The sequence below is a fragment of the Coenobita brevimanus genome, chromosome 61, assembly GCF_032717465.1.
Source record: "Coenobita brevimanus isolate Jiangsu-jjx chromosome 61, ASM3271746v2, whole genome shotgun sequence".
Taxonomy (NCBI): domain Eukaryota; kingdom Metazoa; phylum Arthropoda; class Malacostraca; order Decapoda; family Coenobitidae; genus Coenobita; species Coenobita brevimanus.
Window position 1 is genome coordinate 25416467 of NC_137014.1, and position 24861 is coordinate 25441327.

Here is a 24861-nt window from a genome sequence, read left to right on the forward strand (position 1 = left end):
AGAGGAAGTTGGACTGGGAGAGCAGTTTCTGAAAGTGTTTGATGAATTCATCGGGGTGAATGTGGAGAGTCAGGTGATCGTCAGCGGCAGGAGAAGGGCTCCTGGGTGTGGGTTCGCAGGTGTCACGAGGCAAGGCACGGTGTTTGGTGGCATGCGGATCTGTAGTAGTCTTCCCCTTGTTTCTCCTCGGTGATGGTGGGGTGGGAGAAGGGGAAGGGCACACCTCCTGAGTGCATGGGTTGGACAGTGACACCGTCAGCAGATGGTAATGGAGTTGGAGGACGATCTTTCATGTCCTGGAAGATGGGCAGGACAGGAGAGGTGGTGTCCTCCTCGGTAGCTGACGGTGTGTTGGGCAGGTCTGAGTCAGGGTGAATGTTGTCGGTGTCCATGGGCTGTGGTGGGCTGGCGGTGGTGGTGGTAGTCACCCTGTTTAGTGAAACGTTGAGCTGCAGCCTTTTCCGCAATGTTCTGCGGAGTTGGGGAGGCTGCAGCTGAGGGGCACGACTCTCCTGACGCGGGGCTGCCTGTGTATCACGAGCGAAGCTCTGTGGGATGACAAGGTGTGGCAGCCCGTTCTTCTCGAATATCTGATGACAAGGCGTGGCAGCCCATTCCTCTCGAATATCTGAGGAAGAAGGACGAGCATCGCCGCCTCATCATCACCACAGAAAGCCTTCGCCGTCGCGATAAACATGGCGACAATGGTATCCACATCCCCAGGACATTGGGGATCCACAGGCCGGCACCCCTGGGCCGTGAGGCGCCGCCGTGCATTGGCAGAGCCTAGCAAGGCTGCACCCCCAGGTCCAGTATGTCTCTAGCCTCGGGACCCTTTGGTGTCTGGTGAACATGGAACTCCTCTGTCTCGCCCTCGCGTAACGAGCGCTGGAGGCACCGCGAAGTGGGACCAGCAATCCCCTGACTATATACAAAAACATCAGTGCCAGTGTCCTGGCGCCTCATGAATCCATACCTCGCCTTCACGCTATACCACTTCATGACTCCTGTGATGGTGGGTGCTTGTGGTGACTCCTAAATGCCTGTGGTGGCCCCCGTCGACGGGTCGAAGGCCGAGGTAGCAGGAGAAGGCATGGCTGAGGAGATGTTGTCGCCACCGCTGCTGGACACGAACTCTCGGGTATATGTGCAGGAGTAGGTGAGAATGAGAGGGCAAAAGGAGTGTGTATAGTTGTGAGTAAAAGATGGAAGAAGAACATAAGAGAGTATGGATCAGTTGGGTCAGGGATAGTGTGGGTAAGACTGAAGTTGGATTACAAATGTGGGCGATTGTGTGTGTGTATGCGCCAACACAAGATCGTCCAAGCAGAGTGAGAGAAGAGTTCTGGACAAATGTGGAAGTGTGCATGGAAAAGTTTGGAAGGAATGAGAGAGTGTTTTTGATCAGTGATATAAATGGTAACGTAGGGAATGTGAAGGTGGATGGAATAGTTGGTGAGTGGGGTGTGCCTGCTGAGTTGGATGAGCATGGCAGTACATTAGTGGACATTTGTGCTGGGAGGGGGTTCGTGATAGCCAATACAATCTTCAGGCATAAAATGATCCACAGGTATACATGGCGAGTGATGAGAAGGGTGGGTGGTGAACTGAATGAAAGGAAGGCAATGATTAATTATGTGTGTATTTACCTATTTGTAGTATATAGGAATTGAGCAATGCTCATGTTGTCCTGTCTCCAAATCCACATTTATCAAGTCTACCTTTACACACGTGAATGTTTTTCTCATACACCACCTCTTCGTCTAAGTCGTTCCAAATATTTATGTATTTACCTAATATACCTAATTGTGATATACACGGAATGTGCTATGCTCATGGGTTTCCGTCGCTGTTTCTCAATGAGTCAAATTTAGCTTTAAACTCGTTTAAGTTTTTAGACTGGACGATCTCTTTGTCCAGGCTATTCCATAAGTCTATACTTCTGTAAGGAAAGCTATATTTCTTGATATCCTTCAAGCAGCTTGACTTTTTCAATTTCATTCCATGTCCTCTTGTTGCTCTCTTATCCCATACAAAAAGATCTTCTTTGTCAATTTTATCTACTCCCACCATTGTCCTGAACACTGCAATCATGTCTCCCCTCTTTCTCCTTTCCTCTAAGGAAGGCAAATCCAGCTTTTCCAGCCTCTCTCTGTATGACAAGTCTGCCAGACTGGAGACCATCTTGGTTGCTGTTCTTTGTATTCACTCAATCTTGTTTATATCTTTCTTTTTGTGTGGGGACCACACTACCGCTGCATATTCTAACCTGGTGCGGATCATGGCGACTATCAAATTTTTAATCTCCTCATCCATATAATGAAATGCTACTCTTATGATAGTTAAGAGTTTATAAGTCTCTCCAACTATCTTGTTAATGTGCTTTCCTGGTGTCAAACTATCTTGGACCAGCACTCCCAAATCTTTCTCTTCTCTCATTTTTGTGATTAATTCATTACCCAACAAATAATTCAGTGATGGCCTCCTGGTACTTTTACCCATTTCCAGTGTTTTACAATTCTTTACATTAAATTTCATTTCCCACGTTTGGCTCCAATCATGTATCCTATCCAGATCCTCCTGCAGCATTTTACAATCCTCCTCAACCTCCACCTTCCTCAAGATCTTTATATCATCAGCAAACAGACTTGCATAACTGTTCACTCCATCTACCATATCATTTACGTAAATCAGGAACATTACTGGCGCCAACACCGAGCCTTCAGGGACTCCACTTGTTACTTCCCTCCATCCAGACATCCTATCCTTTATTACTGTCCTCATTTCTCTGTCTCTCAAAAAGTCTCTCATCCATTCCAGAAGTTTCTCCTTCAGTCCTCCTATATATATACTAGTTTCCACATTAGTCTCTTGTGAGGTACCTTGTCAAAGGCCTTCTCTAAGTCTGTAAGTCTAAGTACACACAATCCACCCAACCATCTCTCTCCTGTACCACGTCAATCGCTCTTGAGTAAAAGCTCAACAAGTTAGAAACACATGACCTTCCACTTCTGAATCCAAACTGACATTCAGCCAAAATATTCATCTCTTCTAGATATTTTATCCCTCTGTCTTTCAGGATTCTCTCGCACAATTTTGCGACCATGCTGATTAGAGACACTGGTCTATAATTCAGGGGTTCTTCCCTGTTTCCTCCCTTATAAATTGGTACCACATTTGCCCTCTTCCATTCTTGTGGCACTTTCCCCTCTTCCAGAGAACACACGATTAAACTGTGAATTTTATCCGCCAGTTGTTCTCTGCATTCCTGCAGTGCTCAATTAGAAATTCCATCAGGTCCTGGGGCTTTCCTTACATCTTGAGTTTCCAGTAATTTATACACTTCCTGTAAATCCACCTTTATATCTTTTATCACTGGTACATTTCTAGTCACTCCCTCACCTTCCACAAACTCTTTTTCATTAGTGAAAACCAATTGGAAACATTTGTTCATTATTTCAGCTTGCATTGCTGCATCTTTATAGACCTCTCCTTTTACTTTCAATTTGGTGATTCCTTCCTTTTGTTTCAGTTTCCCATTAACAAATCTATAAAACAAGTTGGGTTCATCCTTGCATTTGTCTATTATAACTTTTTCAAAATTCCTTTCTTCTTCTCTATGTATTCTTGTGTATTCATTTCTAATTCTTTTATATTCTTCCTTTGTTCTGTTGTTACCTCTCTTTCTCCAATTGTTCCACGCCTTATTTCTCTCTTTTTTTGCTCTCATACACCTTCTATTAAACCACTCCTATTTCCTGTTTTCTTTCCCTCTTATTCTTGGTACAAATTTTTCCACTCGCAAATTATAGAGGTCTGGAAAGATATCCCACTTCCTCTGTATCTCTCTTGTTTCTCTGAATTTTCTCCAATCTGCATTTTCAAAAAAGTTTCTCAATCCTGTAAAATTTGCTTTCCCAAAGTTGAATCTTCCCCGTCTATGAAGCTCGTCTCTTGGCTCGATGTTCCCTATTATCATCTGGAACTGAGTAGCCACATGATCACTTTTTCCTATAGGACAGAGATATTTCAATGATTCTATTACATTGGGTTCTTTGGTAAACAGTAAATCTAATCTTGCTGGTGTGTCCTCACCTCAAAACAGTGTGTCTCTTCTTTGACCCGTTGCGAAAGTGGATGTATGTGGAATAACTGAAACAAAATGGAGGGGAGAAAGTGTGAGAGAATGGGAGTATGGATGGGGTATATGTGCAGGAGTAGGTGAGAATGAGAGAACAAAGGAAGGAGAATGTACAGTTGTGAGTAAAAGATGGAAGAAGAGCATAAGACAGTATGGATCAGTTGGGTCAAGGATTGTGTGGGTAAAGTTGAAAGTTGAAATACAAATGTGGGCGACTGTGTGTGTGTGTATGCGCCAACGCAAGATCATGCTAGAAGAGTGAGAGAAGAGTTCTGGACAAATGTGGAGGTGTGCATGGAAAAGTTTGGAAGGAATGAGAGAGAGTTTTTGATCAGTGATATGAAGGGGTAAAGTTGGGAATGTGAAGGTGGATGGAATAGTTGGTGAGTGGGGTGTGCCTGCTGAGACAGATGAGAATGGGAATGCGTTAGTGGACATTTGTGCTGGGAGGAGGTTGGTGATAGCCAATACCCTCTTCAGGCATAAAATGATCCGCAGGTATACATGGCGAATGATGAGAAGGGTGGGTGGTGAACTGAATGAAAGGAAGGCAATGATTGATTATGTGTGTGTGGATGAAAGGATGCGAAGATGTGTAATGGATGCAAGAGCTTATAGAGGTTGGAAGAGTGGACTTTCTGACCACTACTTGGTGGTGGCCAGAATTAGGATTCAAGTAAGATGGAGGAATAGAAGAAGGGAAAGATGAGAGGAAGGAGTAGTTGCAAGGAAAGTGGAAAGGTTACAAGAGGATGAGAAAAAGGCAGAGTATAAGAGAGAAGTGGAGGAACGATTGGGCAAATATGAATTGGAGCAGATGGGAGACGTGGAAGTTGTGTGTAGGATATTTACAGAAGAAATATGTGCAGCATGTGATGTGGTGTGTGGAAGGAAGAGAATACAGAGGGGGGTGCAAGGAACAGAGTTGTGGACTGAAGAGGTGAGACAAGCTGTGGCACAAAAGAAGAAAGCATACAATGAATGGATGAGAAATAAGGGTATGGAAGAAGTTGAGAGGCGGAAGAGAGAGTTATATGTAGAAAGAAAGAGAGAGGTGAAAAGATTAGTAAGAGAGAGTTAGAAGAGAGTGGATGAGGAATTTGGAAGGAATCTGAGTGCAAAGTGGAGGGACTGTAAGAAAATGTTCTGGAAAGAGGTGAAGAGAGTAAGACAGGGTGGAAGTGAAGTTAGCAGGGGAGTGAAAGATAAAAATGGTAGATTACTAGTGGAGAAGGGAGAAAAAGTGAGCAGATGGAAAGAACACTTTAAGGAATTGTTGAACGTAAAGGATGGAAGCAATGCGAGTATAAGTGGCTGGGGAATGGCTGGGAGAAGGAGGGAGGTGAGAAGACAGGAAGAAATCAGTAGGATAGAAGTTGTGGAAGCAATGAAGAAAGTTAAATCGGGGAAAGCCCCAGGAATTGATGGAGTGTGTGGTGAAATGCTGAAGCACTGGGAGAGAGATAGTAGTAGAATGGATGTGGAAGATGTGCAGATTGGCCTGGGAGGAAGGTAGAGTCCTGGAGGATTGGAAGTCAGGTATAATTATTCCCTTGTACAAAGGAAAAGGGGAAAAAGAAGTGTGTGGTAACCATAGGGGCATTTGTCTTCTTAGTATAACAGGAAAAGTGTATGGTACGATACTTATTGACAGAGTTAGAGAAAGAACAGAGAAATTAGTTGGAGAAGAACAGGGAAGCTTTAGGAAGGGAAGAGGCTGTGTAGATCAGATATTCATTCTCAGAACTTTAGTGGAAAAGTTTCAAGAGAAGGGAAAGAAGTTGTATGCGGCTTTCATGGATTTGGAGAAAGCATATGACAGGGTGGATAGACAAGGATTGTGGAAAGTGTTAAGAATATATGGAGTAGATGGGGAGTTGCTGAATGCTGTGAAGAGTATGTACGATGGTGCGAAGGCTGCAGTGCGTGTGGATAGTGAACTAAGTGAATTTTTCTCTTTGAAAGTTGGGTTGAAACAGGGGTGTGTCATGTCTCCATGGTTGTTCAACCTGTAAATGGATGGAGGTAATAAAAGAGGTACAAGGTTGGGTAGTGGATGTTGGAGTGGCCCTGGTGAGAGAGGATAGTGTTTGGAAACTCCCTGAACTGTTGTTTGCAGATGATACTGTGTTGTTGGGTGAAGACAAAGGGGAGCTGCAAGGCTTGATGGATGAGTTTGGGAGAGTGTGTAAGAAACGGAATATAAAGGTGAATGTAGGGAAGAGTAAAGTGATGGTCTTTGAGAGAGGTGAAGTCAGTGAATGTACAGTGAGGTTGGATGGTGAGGAATTGGAAAATGTGAGTACGTTTAAGAACTTGGGTAGTGTGACGAGTAAGGATGGAGGTTTGGAGGGTGAAGTGCATGAAAGGGTACAGCAGGGAAGAAAGGTTGCTAGTTCTTTGAAAGCAGTGATAAGAAACAAGGAAGTTAGCATGGAAGTGAAAAAGTTATTACATGACAGTATTATGATACCAACTCTAACGTATAGAGGTGAAGCTTGGATGTTGTTGGAAGGACACAAGTCAAGAGTGAGAGCAGTGGAAATGAGTTATTTAATAGGAGCCTGTGGAGTCACATGGAGAGACGGGCTGACGAATGAGGATACAAAGAAGCGTTGTGGTGTGGATGTGGATGTGATAGGAAGCGTTATGAGGAACACACTGAGGTGGTTTGGCCATGTGGAGAGGATGGAGGGTGAAAGACTGACGAAGAGTGTGTATGTGAGTGAGGTGGAGGGGGGAAGAGGGAGGGGGAGGCCGAGGATGAGATGGAGGGATGGGGTGGAGAGGTATATGAGAGAGGGGGGTGTGAGTTGGGAGCAGGGCAGTGCAATGGGGGGGACAGGGCGACTTGGAGGCGATTTGTTCATGGTCACCCCAAACGGGACTGAGGCGTCTGGCAATAGATAGATAGATAGATATTTAATAACATAGTGCCCCACGAATTCTCGCCGCCTCCTGAGTACCGTTCCTCCCAGTTCACCTCTTTATAGTTAAAGTCACCCACCAAAATTATATTATTGCTTTTCTCAATTATTTTTTGTAAATAGCTAGCCATATCTGACAACATCTCCTGGTATTCATCATCATTCCATGCTCTCGTCTTAGGGGGAACATACACTACCGCCATATCTCTCTTAACATTCTCTCCACTTTCTAATTTCATATATATCACTTCAGCTCTGCCTTCTCCCATTTCCACGGTATCTACATTTATGTTGTTCTTCACTGCTATCATAACTCCTCCTCCTGTTTTTTTCTTTTCTGTCTTTTCTCCACAGTTTGTAATTACCATCTCCCAATTAAACATCAATATCTTCTCGTAAACTGATCTCTACAAAGCACATGACATCAGGTACATGCTCTCTCAAGAAATCGTTAATTTCAAGCCTTACCGATATTAAACCATCAACATTAGTATATATCACTTTCAAATTATTTTTGATGTTTTTTATACCCTCTTCTCTCCTACTCTCCGTCAGTACCATCTTCCTCAACTTCTGATCTTTCACAGCCATGCTCCTTAGTTTTCTTTACTTCTATTTCCTTAAATACCACTTTCTTTCTTTCATATTCACTACTCTCCGAAAAAAAAGTATTACATTCTTTCTCTGTCCTCTTATCATTTTTTTCCTTTACTTCTTTCTTCAATGATTTTAAAACTTCTCTTTCTTCTTCATTCAAATCTTTTCTTATTATAATATTTTTCATCCCTGCCTCTTTGCTTAATTTCTAGGTCACTTTAAGTATATCATCTACTACACTTTCTGCTGACAACTTGACTCTCATTGGTCTTGTTTCCCCTTTATTGTAAGGCCCTATTCTCCTTACTTCTTCAATTTCTTTTACCCACTTGTCTCCTTCGGGATCAATCTTGCCTAATATTCCTCTTACCAGGTTCGTGTCTTTCTCGAGTGTCACGGATCTAACCTTCTCTTCCTACTCCTTGTTTCCAAATATTACCATGCATCTGTTCCTTTCTACAGTTTCTCTCGCTATTTTCTCTTTTTTCTTCAGTATTTTCACTACATTTTCTTCCAATTTTATCTTGTTCATTTCTCTTTCTTCCTGGATGATTTCTCTTAAGCTGACCACTTCTTTCTGTTCTTCTTCTACGTGTGCCCACTTTGCTCTTCCAATACACTGCTCACCTTCTCCGTTTTATTAGTACTCTCTTCTAGTTTTCTCCTCAATTCAATATTTTCATGCTTCAAATTTCTTATCTCTTCATTCGCCGTCTCATTAGACTGGATCAGACTCTGTATAGTAATCTCCGTATTCTCACACACATCTTTTAACACTAGATTCTCCACTTTCTTTTCAAGTTCACTAATCCTCATAATCAATGTTTTAACCAGATCCATGACATTAATATTTCTATCAAATCCTGGAAATTCAAGTCTCTCAGTGTTTACATTTTCGGCCATGATTGAGGTTGGTTACAACTTACAGTACCAAAACAGATGTTACCGGTACCGAAAATACTACAAACATTCATGTATACTCTTGCCAATGAATATTTACATTTCTGGTAGTCTATATTAACTTACAGTATTTTAAACTGAAAACAAGACCATAGGCGACAGGACAAACATAATTCCTGAAAACTACTTAAGGTTTGCAGCGGTGGCTGAGCCATGGTCTGGGAGCAGTCAAGAGACGTCCGTTCGCTTTAGCCGTTCGCTCGTGTGTGTGGATGAAAGGATGCAAAGATGTGTAATGAATGCAAGAGCTTATAGAGGTTGAGGGAGTGGACTTTCTGACCACTACTTGGTGGTGGCCAGAATCAAGATCCAAATAAGATGGAGTAACAGAAGAAGGGAAGGACGGGAAGGAGTATCTGCAAGGAGAGTGGAAAGGTTACACGAGGATGAGAAAAAGGCAGAATATAAGAGAGAAGTGGAGGAACGATTGGGCAAATATGAATTGGAGCAGATGGGGGATGTGGAAGGTGTGTGCTGAATATTCACAAAAGAAATATGTGCAGCATGTGATGTGGTGTGTGGGATGAAGAGAAGATGGAGGGGGGTACAAGGAACAGAGTGGTGGAATGAAGAGGTGAGACAGGCTGTGGCACAAAAGAAGAAAGCATACAATGAATGGATGAGAAATAGGGGTGTGGAAGAAGTTGAGAGGCGGAAGAGAGAGTTATATGTAGAAAGAAAGAGAGAGATGAAAAGATTAGTAAGAGAGAGTAAGAAGAGAGTCGATGAGGAATTTGGAAGGAATTTGAGTGTAAAGTGGAGGGACTGTAAGAAAATGTTCTGGAAGGAAGTGAAGAGAGTAAGACAGGGTGGAAGTGAGGTTAGGAGGGGAGTGAAAGATAAAAATGGTAGATTACTAGTGGAGAAGGAAGAAAAAGTGAGCAGATGGAAAGAACACTTTAAGGAATTGTTGAACGTAAAGGATGGAAGCAATGCAAGTATAAGTGGCTGGGGAATGGCTGGGAGAAGGAGGGAGGTGAGAAGACAGGAAGAAATCAGTAGGATAGAAGTTGTGGAAGCAATGAAGAAAGTTAAATCGGGGAAAGCTCCAGGAATTGATGGAGTGTGTGGTGAAATGCTGAAGCACTGGGAGAGAGATAGTAGTAGAATGGATGTGGAAGATGTGCAGATTGGCCTGGGAGGAAGGTAGAGTCCTGGAGGATTGGAAGTCAGGTATAATTATTCCCTTGTACAAAGGAAAAGGGGAAAAAGAAGTGTGTGGTAACCATAGGGGCATTTGTCTTCTTAGTATAACAGGAAAAGTGTATGGTACGATACTTATTGACAGAGTTAGAGAAAGAACAGAGAAATTAGTTGGAGAAGAACAGGGAAGCTTTAGGAAGGGAAGAGGCTGTGTAGATCAGATATTCATTCTCAGAACTTTAGTGGAAAAGTTTCAAGAGAAGGGAAAGAAGTTGTATGCGGCTTTCATGGATTTGGAGAAAGCATATGACAGGGTGGATAGACAAGGATTGTGGAAAGTGTTAAGAATATATGGAGTAGATGGGGAGTTGCTGAATGCTGTGAAGAGTATGTACGATGGTGCGAAGGCTGCAGTGCGTGTGGATAGTGAACTAAGTGAATTTTTCTCTTTGAAAGTTGGGTTGAAACAGGGGTGTGTCATGTCTCCATGGTTGTTCAACCTGTAAATGGATGGAGGTAATAAAAGAGGTACAAGGTTGGGTAGTGGATGTTGGAGTGGCCCTGGTGAGAGAGGATAGTGTTTGGAAACTCCCTGAACTGTTGTTTGCAGATGATACTGTGTTGTTGGGTGAAGACAAAGGGAGCTGCAAGGCTTGATGGATGAGTTTGGGAGAGTGTGTAAGAAACGGAATATAAAGGTGAATGTAGGGAAGAGTAAAGTGATGGTCTTTGAGAGAGGTGAAGTCAGTGAATGTACAGTGAGGTTGGATGGTGAGGAATTGGAAAATGTGAGTACGTTTAAGAACTTGGGTAGTGTGACGAGTAAGGATGGAGGTTTGGAGGGTGAAGTGCATGAAAGGGTACAGCAGGGAAGAAAGGTTGCTAGTTCTTTGAAAGCAGTGATAAGAAACAAGGAAGTTAGCATGGAAGTGAAAAAGTTATTACATGACAGTATTATGATACCAACTCTAACGTATAGAGGTGAAGCTTGGATGTTGTTGGAAGGACACAAGTCAAGAGTGAGAGCAGTGGAAATGAGTTATTTAATAGGAGCCTGTGGAGTCACATGGAGAGACGGGCTGACGAATGAGGATACAAAGAAGCGTTGTGGTGTGGATGTGGATGTGATAGGAAGCGTTATGAGGAACACACTGAGGTGGTTTGGCCATGTGGAGAGGATGGAGGGTGAAAGACTGACGAAGAGTGTGTATGTGAGTGAGGTGGAGGGGGAAGCGGGTGGGGGCGGCCGAGGATGAGATGGAGGGATGGGGTGGAGAGGTATATGAGAGAGGGGGGTGTGAGTTGGGAGCAGGGCAGTGCAATGGCGGGGGACAGGGCGACTTGGAGGCGATTTGTTCATGGTCACCCCAAACGGGACTGAGGCTTCTGGCAATAGATAGATAGATAGATATTTAATAACATAGTGCCCCACGAATTCTCGCCGCCTCCTGAGTACCGTTCCTCCCAGTTCACCTCTTTATAGTTAAAGTCACCCACCAAAATTATATTATTGCTTTTCTCAATTATTTTTTGTAAATAGCTAGCCATATCTGACAACATCTCCTGGTATTCATCATCATTCCATGCTCTCGTCTTAGGGGGAACATACACTACCGCCATATCTCTCTTAACATTCTCTCCACTTTCTAATTTCATATATATCACTTCAGCTCTGCCTTCTCCCATTTCCACGGTATCTACATTTATGTTGTTCTTCACTGCTATCATAACTCCTCCTCCTGTTTTTTTCTTTTCTGTCTTTTCTCCACAGTTTGTAATTACCATCTCCCAATTAAACATCAATATCTTCTCGTAAACTGATCTCTACAAAGCACATGACATCAGGTACATGCTCTCTCAAGAAATCGTTAATTTCAAGCCTTACCGATATTAAACCATCAACATTAGTATATATCACTTTCAAATTATTTTTGATGTTTTTTATACCCTCTTCTCTCCTACTCTCCGTCAGTACCATCTTCCTCAACTTCTGATCTTTCACAGCCATGCTCCTTAGTTTTCTTTACTTCTATTTCCTTAAATACCACTTTCTTTCTTTCATATTCACTACTCTCCGAAAAAAAAGTATTACATTCTTTCTCTGTCCTCTTATCATTTTTTTCCTTTACTTCTTTCTTCAATGATTTTAAAACTTCTCTTTCTTCTTCATTCAAATCTTTTCTTATTATAATATTTTTCATCCCTGCCTCTTTGCTTAATTTCTAGGTCACTTTAAGTATATCATCTACTACACTTTCTGCTGACAACTTGACTCTCATTGGTCTTGTTTCCCCTTTATTGTAAGGCCCTATTCTCCTTACTTCTTCAATTTCTTTTACCCACTTGTCTCCTTCGGGATCAATCTTGCCTAATATTCCTCTTACCAGGTTCGTGTCTTTCTCGAGTGTCACGGATCTAACCTTCTCTTCCTACTCCTTGTTTCCAAATATTACCATGCATCTGTTCCTTTCTACAGTTTCTCTCGCTATTTTCTCTTTTTTCTTCAGTATTTTCACTACATTTTCTTCCAATTTTATCTTGTTCATTTCTCTTTCTTCCTGGATGATTTCTCTTAAGCTGACCACTTCTTTCTGTTCTTCTTCTACGTGTGCCCACTTTGCTCTTCCAATACACTGCTCACCTTCTCCGTTTTATTAGTACTGTACTCTCTTCTAGTTTTCTCCTCAATTCAATATTTTCATGCTTCAAATTTCTTATCTCTTCATTCGCCGTCTCATTAGACTGGATCAGACTCTGTATAGTAATCTCCGTATTCTCACACACATCTTTTAACACTAGATTCTCCACTTTCTTTTCAAGTTCACTAATCCTCATAATCAATGTTTTAACCAGATCCATGACATTAATATTTCTATCAAATCCTGGAAATTCAAGTCTCTCAGTGTTTACATTTTCGGCCATGATTGAGGTTGGTTACAACTTACAGTACCAAAACAGATGTTACCGGTACCGAAAATACTACAAACATTCATGTATACTCTTGCCAATGAATATTTACATTTCTGGTAGTCTATATTAACTTACAGTATTTTAAACTGAAAACAAGACCATAGGCGACAGGACAAACATAATTCCTGAAAACTACTTAAGGTTTGCAGCGGTGGCTGAGCCATGGTCTGGGAGCAGTCAAGAGACGTCCGTTCGCTTTAGCCGTTCGCTCGTGTGTGTGGATGAAAGGATGCAAAGATGTGTAATGAATGCAAGAGCTTATAGAGGTTGAGGGAGTGGACTTTCTGACCACTACTTGGTGGTGGCCAGAATCAAGATCCAAATAAGATGGAGTAACAGAAGAAGGGAAGGACGGGAAGGAGTATCTGCAAGGAGAGTGGAAAGGTTACACGAGGATGAGAAAAAGGCAGAATATAAGAGAGAAGTGGAGGAACGATTGGGCAAATATGAATTGGAGCAGATGGGGGATGTGGAAGGTGTGTGCTGAATATTCACAAAAGAAATATGTGCAGCATGTGATGTGGTGTGTGGGATGAAGAGAAGATGGAGGGGGGTACAAGGAACAGAGTGGTGGAATGAAGAGGTGAGACAGGCTGTGGCACAAAAGAAGAAAGCATACAATGAATGGATGAGAAATAGGGGTGTGGAAGAAGTTGAGAGGCGGAAGAGAGAGTTATATGTAGAAAGAAAGAGAGAGATGAAAAGATTAGTAAGAGAGAGTAAGAAGAGAGTCGATGAGGAATTTGGAAGGAATTTGAGTGTAAAGTGGAGGGACTGTAAGAAAATGTTCTGGAAGGAAGTGAAGAGAGTAAGACAGGGTGGAAGTGAGGTTAGGAGGGGAGTGAAAGATAAAAATGGTAGATTACTAGTGGAGAAGGAAGAAAAAGTGAGCAGATGGAAAGAACACTTTAAGGAATTGTTGAACGTAAAGGATGGAAGCAATGCAAGTATAAGTGGCTGGGGAATGGCTGGGAGAAGGAGGGAGGTGAGAAGACAGGAAGAAATCAGTAGGATAGAAGTTGTGGAAGCAATGAAGAAAGTTAAATCGGGAAAGCTCCAGGAATTGATGGAGTGTGTGGTGAAATGCTGAAGCACTGGGAGAGAGATAGTAGTAGAATGGATGTGGAAGATGTGCAGATTGGCCTGGGAGGAAGGTAGAGTCCTGGAGGATTGGAAGTCAGGTATAATTATTCCCTTGTACAAAGGAAAAGGGGAAAAAGAAGTGTGTGGTAACCATAGGGGCATTTGTCTTCTTAGTATAACAGGAAAAGTGTATGGTACGATACTTATTGACAGAGTTAGAGAAAGAACAGAGAAATTAGTTGGAGAAGAACAGGGAAGCTTTAGGAAGGGAAGAGGCTGTGTAGATCAGATATTCATTCTCAGAACTTTAGTGGAAAAGTTTCAAGAGAAGGGAAAGAAGTTGTATGCGGCTTTCATGGATTTGGAGAAAGCATATGACAGGGTGGATAGACAAGGATTGTGGAAAGTGTTAAGAATATATGGAGTAGATGGGGAGTTGCTGAATGCTGTGAAGAGTATGTACGATGGTGCGAAGGCTGCAGTGCGTGTGGATAGTGAACTAAGTGAATTTTTCTCTTTGAAAGTTGGGTTGAAACAGGGGTGTGTCATGTCTCCATGGTTGTTCAACCTGTAAATGGATGGAGGTAATAAAAGAGGTACAAGGTTGGGTAGTGGATGTTGGAGTGGCCCTGGTGAGAGAGGATAGTGTTTGGAAACTCCCTGAACTGTTGTTTGCAGATGATACTGTGTTGTTGGGTGAAGACAAAGGGGAGCTGCAAGGCTTGATGGATGAGTTTGGGAGAGTGTGTAAGAAACGGAATATAAAGGTGAATGTAGGGAAGAGTAAAGTGATGGTCTTTGAGAGAGGTGAAGTCAGTGAATGTACAGTGAGGTTGGATGGTGAGGAATTGGAAAATGTGAGTACGTTTAAGAACTTGGGTAGTGTGACGAGTAAGGATGGAGGTTTGGAGGGTGAAGTGCATGAAAGGGTACAGCAGGGAAGAAAGGTTGCTAGTTCTTTGAAAGCAGTGATAAGAAACAAGGAAGTTAGCATGGAAGTGAAAAAGTTATTACATGACAGTATTATGATACCAACTCTAACGTATAGAGGTGAAGCTTGGATGTTGTTGGAAGGACACAAGTCAAGAGTGAGAGCAGTGGAAATGAGTTATTTAATAGGAGCCTGTGGAGTCACATGGAGAGACGGGCTGACGAATGAGGATACAAAGAAGCGTTGTGGTGTGGATGTGGATGTGATAGGAAGCGTTATGAGGAACACACTGAGGTGGTTTGGCCATGTGGAGAGGATGGAGGGTGAAAGACTGACGAAGAGTGTGTATGTGAGTGAGGTGGAGGGGGGAAGAGGGAGGGGGAGGCCGAGGATGAGATGGAGGGATGGGGTGGAGAGGTATATGAGAGAGGGGGGTGTGAGTTGGGAGCAGGGCAGTGCAATGGCGGGGGACAGGGCGACTTGGAGGCGATTTGTTCATGGTCACCCCAAACGGGACTGAGGCGTCTGGCAATAGATAGATAGATAGATATTTAATAACATAGTGCCCCACGAATTCTCGCCGCCTCCTGAGTACCGTTCCTCCCAGTTCACCTCTTTATAGTTAAAGTCACCCACCAAAATTATATTATTGCTTTTCTCAATTATTTTTTGTAAATAGCTAGCCATATCTGACAACATCTCCTGGTATTCATCATCATTCCATGCTCTCGTCTTAGGGGGAACATACACTACCGCCATATCTCTCTTAACATTCTCTCCACTTTCTAATTTCATATATATCACTTCAGCTCTGCCTTCTCCCATTTCCACGGTATCTACATTTATGTTGTTCTTCACTGCTATCATAACTCCTCCTCCTGTTTTTTTCTTTTCTGTCTTTTCTCCACAGTTTGTAATTACCATCTCCCAATTAAACATCAATATCTTCTCGTAAACTGATCTCTACAAAGCACATGACATCAGGTACATGCTCTCTCAAGAAATCGTTAATTTCAAGCCTTACCGATATTAAACCATCAACATTAGTATATATCACTTTCAAATTATTTTTGATGTTTTTTATACCCTCTTCTCTCCTACTCTCCGTCAGTACCATCTTCCTCAACTTCTGATCTTTCACAGCCATGCTCCTTAGTTTTCTTTACTTCTATTTCCTTAAATACCACTTTCTTTCTTTCATATTCACTACTCTCCGAAAAAAAAGTATTACATTCTTTCTCTGTCCTCTTATCATTTTTTTCCTTTACTTCTTTCTTCAATGATTTTAAAACTTCTCTTTCTTCTTCATTCAAATCTTTTCTTATTATAATATTTTTCATCCCTGCCTCTTTGCTTAATTTCTAGGTCACTTTAAGTATATCATCTACTACACTTTCTGCTGACAACTTGACTCTCATTGGTCTTGTTTCCCCTTTATTGTAAGGCCCTATTCTCCTTACTTCTTCAATTTCTTTTACCCACTTGTCTCCTTCGGGATCAATCTTGCCTAATATTCCTCTTACCAGGTTCGTGTCTTTCTCGAGTGTCACGGATCTAACCTTCTCTTCCTACTCCTTGTTTCCAAATATTACCATGCATCTGTTCCTTTCTACAGTTTCTCTCGCTATTTTCTCTTTTTTCTTCAGTATTTTCACTACATTTTCTTCCAATTTTATCTTGTTCATTTCTCTTTCTTCCTGGATGATTTCTCTTAAGCTGACCACTTCTTTCTGTTCTTCTTCTACGTGTGCCCACTTTGCTCTTCCAATACACTGCTCACCTTCTCCGTTTTATTAGTACTCTCTTCTAGTTTTCTCCTCAATTCAATATTTTCATGCTTCAAATTTCTTATCTCTTCATTCGCCGTCTCATTAGACTGGATCAGACTCTGTATAGTAATCTCCGTATTCTCACACACATCTTTTAACACTAGATTCTCCACTTTCTTTTCAAGTTCACTAATCCTCATAATCAATGTTTTAACCAGATCCATGACATTAATATTTCTATCAAATCCTGGAAATTCAAGTCTCTCAGTGTTTACATTTTCGGCCATGATTGAGGTTGGTTACAACTTACAGTACCAAAACAGATGTTACCGGTACCGAAAATACTACAAACATTCATGTATACTCTTGCCAATGAATATTTACATTTCTGGTAGTCTATATTAACTTACAGTATTTTAAACTGAAAACAAGACCATAGGCGACAGGACAAACATAATTCCTGAAAACTACTTAAGGTTTGCAGCGGTGGCTGAGCCATGGTCTGGGAGCAGTCAAGAGACGTCCGTTCGCTTTAGCCGTTCGCTCGTGTGTGTGGATGAAAGGATGCAAAGATGTGTAATGAATGCAAGAGCTTATAGAGGTTGAGGGAGTGGACTTTCTGACCACTACTTGGTGGTGGCCAGAATCAAGATCCAAATAAGATGGAGTAACAGAAGAAGGGAAGGACGGGAAGGAGTATCTGCAAGGAGAGTGGAAAGGTTACACGAGGATGAGAAAAAGGCAGAATATAAGAGAGAAGTGGAGGAACGATTGGGCAAATATGAATTGGAGCAGATGGGGGATGTGGAAGGTGTGTGCTGAATATTCACAAAAGAAATATGTGCAGCATGTGATGTGGTGTGTGGGATGAAGAGAAGATGGAGGGGGGTACAAGGAACAGAGTGGTGGAATGAAGAGGTGAGACAGGCTGTGGCACAAAAGAAGAAAGCATACAATGAATGGATGAGAAATAGGGGTGTGGAAGAAGTTGAGAGGCGGAAGAGAGAGTTATATGTAGAAAGAAAGAGAGAGATGAAAAGATTAGTAAGAGAGAGTAAGAAGAGAGTCGATGAGGAATTTGGAAGGAATTTGAGTGTAAAGTGGAGGGACTGTAAGAAAATGTTCTGGAAGGAAGTGAAGAGAGTAAGACAGGGTGGAAGTGAGGTTAGGAGGGGAGTGAAAGATAAAAATGGTAGATTACTAGTGGAGAAGGAAGAAAAAGTGAGCAGATGGAGAAAAAACTTTAATTGTTGAACATAGAGGATGGAAGTAATGCGAGTATAAGTGGCTGGGGAATGGATGGGAGAAGGAGGGAAGTGTGAAGACAGGAAGAAATCAGTAGGATAGAAGTTGTGGAAGCAATGAAGAAAATCAAATCGGGGAAAGCCCCAGGAATTGATGGAGTGTGTGGTGAAATGTTGATGCATGGGGGATAGATAGTAGTAGAATGGATGTGGAAGATGTGCAGATTGGCCTTGGAGGAAGGTAGAGTTCAATAGGATTGGAAGTCAGGTATAATGATTCCTTTGTACAAAGGAAAAGGGGAAAAAGAAGTGTGTAGTAATCATACGGGCATTTGTCTTCTTAGCATACTAGGAAAAGTGTATGGTAGGATACTTATTGACAGAGTTTGGGAAACAACAGAGGAATTAGTTGGAGAAGAACAGGGAGGCTTTAGGAAGGGAAGAGGTTGTGTAGATCAGATATTCATTGTTAGATCTTTAGTGGAAAAGTTTCTAGAGAAGGGAAAGAAGTTGTATGCGGCTTTCATGGATTTGGAGAAAGCATATGAATTTTTCTCTTTGAAAGTTGGGTTGAAACAGGGATGTGTCATGTCTCCATGGTTGTTCAATCTGTACATGGATGGGGTAATAAAAGAGGTACAAGGTAGGGTAGTGGATGTTGGAGTGGCCCTGGTGAGAGAGGATAGTGTTTGGAAACTCCCTGTACTGTTGTTTGCAGATGATACTGTGTTGTTGAGTGAAGACGAAGGGGAGCTGCAAGGCTTGGTGGATGAGTTTGAGAGAGTGTGTAAGAAACGGAACCTAAAGGTGAATGTAGGGAAGAGTAAAGTGATGGTCTTTGAGAGAGGTGAAGTTAGTGAATGTACAGCGAGGTTAGATGGTGAGGAATTGGAAAATGTGAGTACGTTTAAGTATTTGGGTAGTGTGATGAGTAAGGATGGAGGTTTGGAGGGTGAAGTGCTTGAAAGGGTACAGCAGGGAAGAAAGGTTGCTGGTTCCTTGAAAGCAGTGATAAGAAACAGGGAAGTGAGCATGGAAGTGAAAAAGTTACTACATGACAGTATTGTGATACCAACTCTAACGTACGGAAGTGAAGCTTGGACATTGTTGGAAGGACACAAGTCAAGAGTGAGAGCAGTGGAAATGAGTTATTTAAGAGGAGCCTGTGGAGTCACGTGGAGAGACAGGCTGACGAATGAGGATATAAAGGAGCGTTGTGGTGTGGATGTGGATGTGATAGGAAGCGTTATGAGGAACACACTGAGGTGGTTTGGCCATGTGGAGAGGATGGAGGGTGAAAGACTGACGAAGAGAGTGTATGTGAGTGAGGTGGAGGGGGGAAGAGGGAGGGGGAGGCCGAGGATGAGATGGAAGGATGGGGTGGAGAGGTATATGAGAGAGGGGGGTGTGAGTTGGGAGCAGGGCAGTGAAATGGCGGGGGACAGGGCGACTTGGAGGCGATTTGTTTGTGGCCACCCCAAACGGGATTGAGGCGTCTGGCAATAGATAGATAGATAGATATATGACAGGGTGGATAGACAAGGATTGTGGAGAGTCTTAAGAATATAGGGAGTAGATGGGAAGTTGTTAATGCTGTGAAGAGTATGTATGATGGTGCTAAGGCTGCAGTGCGTGTGGATGGTGAACTGAGTGAATATTTCTCTTTGAAAGTTGGGTTGAAACAGGGATGTGTCATGTCTCCATGGTTGTTCAATCTGTACATGGATGGGGCAATAAAAGAGGTACAAGGTAGGGTAGTGGATGTTGGAGTGGCCCTGGTGAGAAAGGGTAGTGTTTTGAAACTCCCTGTACTGTTGTTTGCAGATGACACTGTTCTTACCTAATTGTATATTTACAGGAATGAGTCAAGCTTGTACTGTCCCGTGTCTTAAACCATATTTATCGTACATATCCTTAAATTTCTGAATTATTTTGGCACACACTATTTCATTCGGTAGTGTATTCCACTGATCAATTACTCTATTTGGGAAACTAAATTTCCTGACATCTTTATCACCTCTCTTTTTATGCAGGTTTTTGGAGTGTCCTCTTGCCGATGCTTCCCCATACCTTAAGTAATCATTTATGTCTACTTTCTCCTTCCCTGATATGCATTTATATAGCATAATCATGTCACCTCTTTTCCTTCTCTCCTGTAGTTTTGGTAGATTCAGTTTATTTAGTCTTTCTTCGTAGCTTAGATCCCTTAAGCTTGGTACCCATCTTGCTGAGGCCCTTTGAACTTTTTAAATCTTGTCTATGTGTTTTTTGAGATGAGGATTCCAGACTACTGATGCATACTCCAGGGTTGGTCTGATGATTGATGTTATTATCTTTCTTAGCATGTCTTCATTTATGTATGTAAATGCTATTCTCATATTGGCAAGCAGTGTATACATGTTCTGTACCTACTCACTGATGTGGTCAGCCGGAGATAGTCTGTTATTGACAATCACACCTAGGTCCTTCTCTCTTTCTGATGTGTGTAGGGTTTTATTTCCTAATGTATATTCCTAATCATGTCTTTTTCCACTTTTACCAAACTTCATTACATTACACTTGTCCACATTAAATTCCATTTGCCATGTATTACTCTATTTATGAAGTTTGTTTAATTCTTCTTGTAGCTCTTTACAAGAGTCTGTGTTAGTAATTCTCCTTTGTATTTTTGCATCATCTGGAAACATATTTAGATAGCTATCATTTCCAGTGTTCCTGTCTATATCATTTATATACACTAAAAACATGATTGGTGCCAGCACTGAGCCCTGTGGTACTTCATTAATCACTTCTTTCCATGATGAGTAATTTCCCCTTAGTACTGTTCTCATTTTTTTTTTTTCATGAGAAAATCTTGCATCCAACAATACAGATTGCCTCGAATTCCTCCCTGATGGTACAGTTTCCATAAAAGTCTTTGGTGTGGTACTGTGTCAAATGCTTTCTTGAAATCTAAATAGATACTCTCCACCCATCCTTCTCTTTCCTGTAATGTGTCTGTTACTCTGTCTTAATAGCTCAACAGATTAATAACACATGGTTTTCCTTTTCTGAAACCAAACTGTCTTTTGTGTTATCATACTGTGTTCTTCTAGGTCATTTAACCAAGGTTTTCTTATAAGCTTTTCTAATACCTTGCTTACAACACTGGTTAGTGATACTGATCAGTAGTTAAGTGGATTTTGTCTATTCCCTTTCTTGAATAAGGGAACAATGTTTGCTTTCTTCCAAATATCAGGTAGTTTACCTTGACTCATGGATTTCTTGAAAATTAAAAATAATGGTTTACTTAACTCCTTTGCACATTAGCACCGAACAGGAAATTTCATCAGGATCATTTGCTTTTCCTTTGTCAAATTTACTTAGCTCCTCCTGTATTTCTTTTTCTGATGTTTGTATATCTGGTAGTATATTGTGGGCATGCATGTTCCACATAATCCTTCTCAAATTTTTTTCCTCTGTAAAAACTGATTGGTAATTCATGTTTAGTGCTTCACAAATATCCTTCTCTTGTGTATAGGTGATTCCATCATCCATAATGGATTGTATTTTATCTTTTACTTTGGTTTTGCTTCTGATGTAGCTGTAAAATAGCTTTGGTTGATCACTACTTTTATTTATGATATCCTCCTCAAACTGTCTTTCAGCTTCCCTCCTTATTCTTGTATAAATGTTTCTTGCCTGTTTGTAATTATTATATGCCCTTTCATTATTGTGTCTTCTGTATCTATTTCACAACAAATCTCTTTTATCTTTTGAATTTTTTACATTCTGTACTGAGCCATTTCTTTATTTTCTTTACTGTTTTTTGTGCTGTGGGATGTACTTCAGGACTCCTATTTCATAAACTTCACAGAATTTTTCATATATAGCATTTAAATCTTGTCCTCTAAGCTCCTTTTCCCAAGCAATTTCTAAGAATTACTTCTTTAGGTCTTGATAATTTCCCTTTTTATAGTTTAGGCTCTTTTTGTAACTTTCATTGCTGTTATCTATGTCATATGCAATCCTGAAATTGCAATTTAGTACTGTATGGTCGCTTTTGCCAAATGGAGGGTGATATATTAAATTGTCAATATTGTTTTCTTGCTTAGTAAATATGAGATCTAGCATTGAGGGCACATCGAGTCCTCTTTTCCTGGTGGTTTCCCTTACATGTTGCGTTAGGAAAAACTCTTGCACAAGATCCAGGAGCTTTTGGTCCCAACAGCTTTCTTGGCTTATTATATCTAGAGTATTCCAATTTATATTTGTATTAAAATCTCCAGTTAGTATAATTCTTTTTTATTTCTCTTCCATTTTATGTAGTAATGCTCTTAAACTCTGAATTGTACTCTCAACCAGGTCCTCATATTCGTCTCTTTCCCATGTGTTTGATCTGGGTGGCATGTATAAACTGGCTACAATTACTTTCCCTTCAGATGTATTTATCTCTACTGCAATCAGTTCTACTTGTGAGGGTATATCTAATTCTATTTCTTTGACTTTTAGATTTTTCTTAGTTAATATTATAATTCCTCCTCCTTTTTTTAAGTTCCTATCTCTTCTCCATATATTATATTCCTCTAAGTTTAGGATGTCATTCGATATCCTTGGTGTTAATTTTGTTTCAGTTAGGCATTTTATATGTGGTTCATTTTCTCTGACATAATCATTCATCTCTAATAATTTAAATACCATTCCATCCACATTTGAGTACATCAACTTAATCATCTTGTTTATATACTTGTCATGATTTGGTTCTACTAACTTCCTCCTTTTTATTCCCTCCTGCTTATGTACCACTTTTGTACCTGCAATCCAATTACTTTGTAAAAAAAATGTATTCTTCTCCTCTGATCTTCCTTCATTTTTTGTTTTTGCTTCCTCCCGCTTCTCTTTCAGTAATTCCAGTTCCTCTTGTGTTAGGCATCTTGTTATCCATACATTTTTGAACTCCTCTTTTTCCATAAGATTCTTTGCATTTTTTAGTATCTCCTCCATGGTGTTTACACTCTGGAAGGTTACCTTCAGGGGTCCTGACTTGCTTTTCTCGTATTTCCCTAACCTTTTGTGTTCCTCTATGTCTTTACTACAGATTTCATCTGATACTTCTTTCAATATGCCCATTACATTTGCCATTTCCTTTTTGTCTCTTGTGATCTTGTTTTTTACTTCTTCCTCTTCTATACCCGTGATTACTATAGATTTGTTAATATCTACTGAATCTCTGACTAAGGATTGTTTTGGATTATTCTTTTCACTTCCTTTTTAATGCTTTTTTCTTCCAACCTTGTTTCTAAGTCTTTCTTTACTTTCACCATTTCAGCAGAAGTGGTTTCCACATCATATTTGTAGCTTTGCACAGCTTCATTCACCTGTGTTATCTTCTCCTCAATATCACTGCTCTGGTCTATCAGACTGCTTACTTACCTAATTGTCTCTGTATCATTTTTGAACTCTTCCATAATACTCTCGTGGTTGACTACTGTACTTGCCATTTCACTAATTTTCCTCCTAAGTGTACCCACTTAAACTTTAGCTCATCTATGGTTGTGTCTTTCTTGTTGACTTCCTTTCCTAATTTTTCTATTTCTTCCTTTTGCAAGTGCATTTGTTTCTTAATTTCATCAATCTCATTTTGAAAAGCTGTCTCTAACCTGTGTACTCGTTCCACCAGTTTATTTTGAGTCTCCATTTCAACCAGTTCTTCGTAGAAATCATCATCCTGCTTTTTACCTTTATCGCTTTTCTTTTCCAAATTTGCTTTACTGAAGTATGTGGTCATTTTGCAGCACTAAAAGCGCATATAGTACTTACATTCCCTGAGGCAGATTGTAGACTAAACTACGATCAACTGATTGTGTGCATTCCTGCGCTGCTCGTTTACTTCTCTGTTTGACCAAGTCTTACTTAAAACTTCTTTTTTATATTAGAACACCATTTAGTCTAACCCTGTACAGAGCTTGACTCAAATAAAGATACTTATTTAGGTAATGCCGCTGGCCAAGTGGGCCAGGTATAGAACGGTGGCGACGTGTGTCTGCTCTCTCTTGGTGCCTCGGTGTGTGTCACTCGGTGTGTTGTTGAGCGAAGATGAAGGGGAGCTGCAAGGCTTGGTGGATGAGTCTGGGAGAGTGTGCAAGAAACGGAATCTGAAGGTGAATGTGGGGAAGAGTAAAGTGATGGTCTTTGAGAGAGGTGAAGTCAGTGAATGTACAGTGAGGTTGGATGGTGAGGAATTGGAAAATGTGAGTACGTTTAAGAACTTGCACCAGCACCAAAACACTTAGTACACTGTAGTAACTACGTATGTAACTGCACTTTTGTAACTATAATAGTAACTGTCAACTTAAATAAATCACTCAAATAAACTTAAATAACCCTTCACCAAAACAATTATGTAATTCACTGTAAGCAGTTCAAACAAATAAAGTCTTAAACCTAATTGTTTTTTCATATTTTCAGTTTCCTTATTCAATCATTTCCACATCATCCAAATCTTCCGAGGTGTTCAATGCAGGTGAGGGAGTGGGCAGCTCACTCTAGTGACAAGCGGAGCAACCATAAACTAACGTTAGTGGTGCGAAACAAGCCCGCTGTGTTTGAATTCTCTGATAGATTTCAGGTTTTTGCAGTTAATCAAAATGAGAACGTTTTAGTAAAACTTACAGTTAAGGGCATATTACGGATAAAAGAATTTAGAATAAAAGAGACTCCACTGTATATATATATATATATATATATATATATATATATATATATATATATATATATATATAGAGGTAGATAGATAGATAGATAGATACTATATACAGTATATACATATTTATACTGTATAGGTGGGGGCGCTCACCATCCACTCACTCAATGTAGTGCTGCTCTCGGGTGTCTGCCCTGTCCTCTCCTCCATCCTTCTTTCCTTCCATCTTCATCTATCTTTCTTTCCTTCATTCATTCCTTATCCTTCTGCCTACGGGTGACTTTACACTCCCTCTTCTGTCTTTGATTCCTCCATTCTTTCCTCTTCCTTCTGCCTATGGGTGACTCTACACTGAGAGACAAGCCAAATGGTTTCCTGTACACCAGGAAACCATTTACTACACTGGGTGGTAAC

At 40.9% G+C, this 24861-nt stretch overlaps 1 protein-coding gene across 1 annotated transcript in view; it reads right to left on the bottom strand.

The window, feature by feature from the left end:
- The window catches only part of LOC145403713 (PX domain-containing protein kinase-like protein), a 1006790-nt gene that overhangs the window by 88586 nt on the left and 893343 nt on the right, over nt 1-24861 (bottom strand). The window contains exons 13-14 of the mRNA XM_080275395.1: nt 995-1136; nt 224-590 (exon numbers count right to left, since the gene is read on the bottom strand). Coding sequence (XP_080131521.1) covers nt 224-590; nt 995-1136 — 509 coding nt within the window. The remainder of the gene's footprint in view (nt 1-223; nt 591-994; nt 1137-24861) is intronic.